Source organism: Erithacus rubecula (assembly GCF_903797595.1).
Source record: "Erithacus rubecula genome assembly, chromosome: 17".
NCBI classification, from domain to species: Eukaryota; Metazoa; Chordata; class Aves; order Passeriformes; family Muscicapidae; genus Erithacus; species Erithacus rubecula.
The window spans coordinates 721,213-727,443 of record NC_136669.1 but is presented as its reverse complement, the minus strand read 5'-3'; the positions used below and the strand labels follow the sequence as shown (position 1 = coordinate 727,443).

The window sequence follows — 6,231 nt, the reverse complement described above, 5'->3', positions numbered from 1 at the left end:
GCTCAGCAAACCACAAATCCATCCACACAGTTATCTGCACTCGTGGCTTCTTACCCACCACCCTAAACCCCAGACATCAGGCCAAGCAGAACCAAGAATTTCTACTTTCAAGGCAAAAACCTGAACTGACAAAGCAAACCCTTTGTCAAACCCAAGGCAAGAAATAACACATTTTCTTTCAAACAATTTTTTTTACTGCAAGTTCTTTGCAAATATTTGCATTGTCATTACAAAAAATACCAAAGAAATTTTCATTCTATTCAATTTCAGAGAGTCATAATTTACAAAAAAATAAATAGCTTTACTCTAAGGACAACAATTGTCTAGTATTAAGGTCAGCAATATCAATCACAGAAGTCCACATTCTCAGTGCTGAGTATCTGGATCCATCTGACTTTGTTTGCTTTCTTCCAGCATTTTCCTTTAAAATAAGACTAATCAGAACATTTAAAAGTAACTTTTTTCTTACCACAAAAAGATGAAAGTTTAACATGGATCTTGCAAACCAGACTGTGCTGCCATTTTAATTGTTAGACCCTTCTGACACACAACTTTAAAAACACTAATTATTCTTATTAAACAACTGCAACAGAACATTTCCCCACAAAATTTAATAGTCAACAGCAGCAGCATGAAGGGCATGTTTCTTGGATATAAGGCTAATGGTCCTTGATGTGGCAGAGCTGCTATGGAAGCACAGACCTGCCAGAGCCAAGTGACACCACCACTGTCCCCCTGAGCCTGCAGCTCTGCCCAGCCTGTCCCCACAGTGTCACCAGCACTGGCACCCAGCTGGAGCTCCTGAGTGAGCTGGGGTGAGATCAGGCACTGCACACACAGCTGCTGCACTGTTTGCTTCTGGAATGATTGTCATTCTAGACATGCTGAAATACTGCCTGGAACTTGACTGTGCTTTTTCACTGACTGTGAACTTGCTGCTCTAACACATGCTGTAAACACATGAAACCTGTAGGACAATGCATAAAGCATTAACCATGTACAGTAAATGCCATCATGAGAAAGTCTGGCACACATTTTATTTCACAAGAAGAAAAATCTTTGGACTCTAGTACTATTTGCCACAAAATGTTCCAAGTGCATCCCACAATAGATGGCTCATGAAATGAGGAATCTGCAAACAAGCAAATAATTAGCATTTGCAAAAATGTTTTAAACAAAAAAAAAAAAAAAAAAAAAGAAAAAATAACAAAACAAAAAAACAAAAAGGGGGGAGGGAACTTCAGAACATAAGAGCAGATGAGAAGAAAAAGCTTTTCTGAATTTCTCTGATGAATCACTCCACCGTACATTGGAGTGTATAATGACAGATTTCAGGCAAAAATAGGAGTCTCTGAAGTGTCTTGCACAGTGTATGAGCTTCTCCTAAAGGTGGCTAAAATCAATACTAAGGAGAAATAAAAAAATAAGAAAAAAATTGCATCTTTATGTTGCTTCCATTGCCATGCTCTGGTTAACTTCACTGTGCCTGAAGCTCAGTGGGATGGTTCAGGTTCAGTCCAGCTCAGGGGAAGTTACACTGCTGCAAATGCATCACCTCCCTCTTCCCCACAGTAATCAGCCAAGTCCAGGTGCTACACCAAGCCTGAATCTTTGGCCATGCTATAGAAAATGCCTTTTTCCTGAAGTAACTGGTCTGGGGTACCACACTCCACCATTTCTCCTCTCTCCAGGACTAAAACTCTGTAAAACAAGGAGATGAAAGAAAGAAGTCACAAGAAGATCCAGAAAGGCAGTGAACAAGGATCCATGTGAGCAGCCACTATTGCAAGTGAGGGCAGAGCTGAGTGTGTGAACGGGCTGAGGGTCTGTCCTGCCCACCCCTCTGCAGAGGGTCTGTGCTCACTGTTCATGCAGCACACGTTCCCCATCTCCTCCTGCAGACTGTGCTCTGAGCCAGCCAGGAGTGAGCTGGCAGCACTTCTTGTCAAGGTGTGGGAGGGCAGCAAGACCCTGCAGGAGCTGGGATAACCTTCCCTTAACACCTCTCCACCCCAAGTGCTGTCACACAGCTTCTGTGACAAAACAGAAACATGCCACTGGCACAAGGCAGTGCTCAGCTCAGTGCTAGAACATGTTCCAGCTGCCCCCAGGGATGCAAGGCACTGCAGAGAGTCACCAAGCCCCTGGCAGGTGGCACCACTGCCTCAGCTGAGCTGGGGGTTCCCAGGGATCACTGCCTCCTGTCAGAAAAGGGACAAGAGAGCCTAAAACTGAAATATGAGACAACTTGTTCTCAACCACACCTTAGCCAGGCAGCCAAGCATGAGGGAGGCTGTATGAACTATAACCAGAAGGATGGAAAGTGAAACACCAAATAAACTTCAGAGGGCAGGATCTCTCCCTATGCTGTGTGTGCCTAAGCAAGGGCAGGACCCAGGGACAGACTCCTGTCCTTGCCCCTCTCTCCCCTTGCCAGCTTGCCCAGGCAGCAGCAGTGACAGAGGGACAGGGGAGCCCCCAGGCCAGAACACAACACCAAAGCAGGGATTGCAGCAGCTCTGTGCAGAGGCAGCTAAAAGCAAACCAGTAAACATCCAACACAAAGGTTGCCATGTGAGTGGAGCACAGAGCAGGTGACAGCAGCAGGATAAAAGCAGATTTTACCTGGTGTAGTCCATGATTGTGTTCAGCCTATGGGCTATAGTTAGCACAGTACAGCCTTCAAACTGAGACTTGATAGTTGACTGTATCAGCTTGTCTGTCTCAAGATCAACAGCAGCTGTGGCTTCATCCAGAACCAGGATTTTGGATTTCCTGAGCAGAGCTCGTGCCAGGCACACCAGCTGGCGCTGTCCCACACTGGGATGGGAGAAAAGTCAGGACAGGTTTATTAGTGTTCATTTGGAAACCTGGCAATTCCTGGCAATTAAGGTGTGTCTTGCTATTTCCCTGCAGAATATCCAACAGCATCTGAAACTACATCCCCTCCAATGAGGTCCTGGCAATGTGGTAAGAGAATACAAGTGGTTTCAGCATAACTGCATCAGGCTGATTCACTGAATTACTGCAGTGTTGAGGGCTGGCCTTTGACTGGTTCCCACAAACTGAATGTATAAAACTGATAAAGGTGCAAATAGCAAGTGAACAGCTTCCTTAGAATAACTGCTGCTGCTTAAATGCTTTCCAAGGCTGCCCAAGCTGACAAACCTCCCAGCATTCAAAGTATTTCTTAAATTATTTGAAATTCCCCAACTCAAGAGCTGAAAACATGTTGAATAAAACCTAGCTGGTTGATTGCCTGGTCACACACTAAGAATTCTCACACAGGGCTGGGGCAGCAGAACTTCCACAAGCACACTCATGGTTCAGCTCAGCACCCCCTGACCTACCTGAGGTTCTCACCACCCTCTGCACACTCATGATTCAGTTTATCAGGAAGGGATGACACAAAGTTCTTCAGGTGAGCCAGTTCCAAAGACCTCCAAATGTCTTCATCAGAGTGTTGGTCAAAAGGATCAAGATTCATTCTCAGAGAGCCAGAGAACAATATTGGATCCTGTCATGGAAAGAGGTCACTGACAATGGGCACAGGGCAGGGCAAGTGCTCCAAAAATATGGGTTAGATAACAAAAGGAAACAAGATGCACTTGCAAGCAAGCTAATACACAGAATTTAGGAGTGAAGGCTCATTTTTTTTCCAATTAATATTATTCTGCCTCACTCTTACTCCTTGCTCTTCTTGGGGGGCCTGAGCTCTTCCCTTTGCAGATTACTGCAGTCCCAACCTTTCCATTAGTCAGAACTTCATGAATTCAGAAAAAAACCCAACAAAACAAACAAACCAACAAAAACACCCAAACCCCAACCAGCTTTCTTTATATTGAACCTCTAGGCTAAAAAAGAAGCCCTCCCTGCTCAACCTTCTGTCAGCAGGGACTATAAGGTCAAATTTTCACTTCTTAAGGAATTAACCATCTGCAAATATTTCAAAACTCTTCAGCTGCAGTATTACTCTTTTTTTCCTCAGACAGGAAGAAATACTGTTTTGGAAATACTGATGCAAAACAAGCAAAAGAAGAAAAGTAAAGTGCTCCCTCCCTGCAGGATATCTAAAAGAGATGGTGCAGAAAACCATTTACAGTGAGATCACTTGTTTTTGCCAGTGTGCTGCAATGGTAATTCAAAACATCACATTTTATAGTTTTGCTCTGAATCAGAACAGGCAATAAAGGCTACACAGGAAGAACTAAAACACTTGGGACTAAATCCAATGCTTATGGAGCTGTATTCCCAAATATCCAGGACTCAAACCCAGAGCTGCTGGGCTAGACTGGGATGGTCATGCACAGGTTTGTGTGCAAGAGCAGCACTGACAGCCCACCCTGCCCAGTCCCAGAGGGACCCCAGGCTGGACAGCCCTGCCCACTCCCAGAGGGACCCCAGGCTGGACAGCCCTGCCCAGTCCCAGAGGGACCCCAGGCTGGACAGCCCTGCCCACTCCCAGAGGGACCCCAGGCTGGACCAGCCCTGCCCAGTCCCAGAGGGACCCCAGGCTGGACCCCAGGCTGCCCAGTCCCAGAGGGACCCCAGGCTGGACCAGCCCTGCCCACTCAGGCTGAGCTGTCTCTGCTGGTGAGTGATCAGCTCCTCAATCCAGAGGCCAGGGCTGTGCTCCCACAACAGGGCTCAGCCACAGCCAAGCTCCTACTTGTTACCTGGCACAGGTGAATTGAAACCAGCCTAGGGAGAAAAGCTTGGTTTCAAGTACATGAAAGAGCCAGCTGAAATGAGTGAATTCCAGAGCACAGATCAGAGGAGGAATAACAATTTTCTCCTCAGTACTTTATGGAAAGAGCACTGGAGTGCAAAGAGCACAGGAGTTCTGGCAGCATTTGGCACCTACCTGAGGGATGATGGTGATCTTGAACCTCAAGTCATGGAGCCCAATCTTTGCAATATTAATCCCATCAATAATAATTTCACCTTCAGCTGCTTCATTAATCCGAAACAAACCCAAAGTGAGAGAGGATTTTCCAGCTCCAGTTCTTCCAACTATTCCAATCTGTTGGGAAGAAACACAAGAACAACTTATTCTGGGAAAGAGTTAAAAGTATTTCCAAGCATTTCCACCTCAAACCAACATATTGTCATAATTTATCCACACACCAAAAGCATTCAGTCTCACACTGTATGTTTTACTTCCCACTTAGACTGAAGTCTTGATCAATTCTTCTCAAATATAAAACATTGCTGCCTTAGTTGGCTGATACATCTCTTGCCATCTGCCCATTCTAACCACCTGAGGTGGCATTCTGCCCATATTTGTAGGCAGAAGTGTGGACTCAGGAGGAAACAAATGCCCAGTTTGGTACCACAAGTCAGGAAGCTGGACAGCTGGTCTGCCATAGGTACCTTTTATGCTGCTGTGCAAGATCCCACTATTAACAGACATCAGAGAATCCACTCACAACAGGGGTGGGACATGTGTGAGTGCATGGGCAAGGCAGCAGGAGGAGAAACACACAGATCAGCTGGGCCAGATCCAGAGGATCTGCTCTAAAGTCCCATTTTCCCCTGCAGTCTCATCTTGCAACTTCTGCCTCACTAGATCAGGCTTCCCTCCTCTGCTGTGGGCTATTTTCCTGAGATTATAATTAACAATCTCTCTACAACCTACTCCTCTTTGCTTATGGCAAACAAATTAGCAAAATTCCCTGGGAAGGGGAGACAAGACAGGATAAACCTCAGCTCCCAGTGAAACCAGGCAAATGACAGGTGGCAGCCCCAGAGAGGTGTCTCTGTACCCAGGATGCAGAACACAGAGCCCACAGCAGCTGCACTGGCAGCAGGGCTGATCCCAGAAGGGCCCCAGACACAGAACAGAGCAGGGTTAAACCCTCTGCTGCTGCCTGCAGAGCTGTGGGCTCAGTGGTGGAGGCATTACCTTCTCCCCCCCCTGGATGGTGAGGTTGATGTTTCTCAGCACCAGCTCCGTGTCCTGGCGGTAGCGCAGCCCGAAGCCCCTGAACTCCACCCTGCCCTGCTGGGGCCAGCTGCTGGGGGGGGCTGTCTGCTCAATGCTCCACTCAGCCTGCAAGAGCCACACAAACATCATCACCTGCTGCTCCAGCCTGCACAGCCCCACGGGACTCTGCAACTCGGAACAATCCTTATCAGGGGTCATGTGCAAAAGGAACTGTCATGAGAAGAGAGTTGTCTCAGGACAGATGAAATGGTGTCAGTAGCCAAGGGCTTGGCTATCTCAAGCCC

At 46.8% G+C, this 6,231-nt stretch overlaps 1 protein-coding gene across 4 annotated transcripts in view; it reads right to left on the bottom strand.

The window, feature by feature from the left end:
• Nucleotides 1-171: 171 nt before the first annotated feature.
• LOC306809411 (multidrug resistance-associated protein 1) overlaps nucleotides 172-6,231 on the bottom strand; it is a 44,340-nt gene continuing 38,280 nt past the window's right edge. For all 4 annotated transcript variants that reach the window (XM_079320897.1, XM_079320898.1, XM_079320899.1 and 1 more), the window contains 5 exons: nucleotides 5,906-6,052; nucleotides 4,865-5,023; nucleotides 3,351-3,517; nucleotides 2,626-2,820; nucleotides 172-1,701 (listed from right to left, as the gene is read on the bottom strand). In XM_079320897.1, the coding sequence (XP_079177023.1) occupies nucleotides 1,593-1,701; nucleotides 2,626-2,820; nucleotides 3,351-3,517; nucleotides 4,865-5,023; nucleotides 5,906-6,052 (777 nt within the window). In that variant the 3' untranslated portion in view covers nucleotides 172-1,592. The remainder of the gene's footprint in view (nucleotides 1,702-2,625; nucleotides 2,821-3,350; nucleotides 3,518-4,864; nucleotides 5,024-5,905; nucleotides 6,053-6,231) is intronic.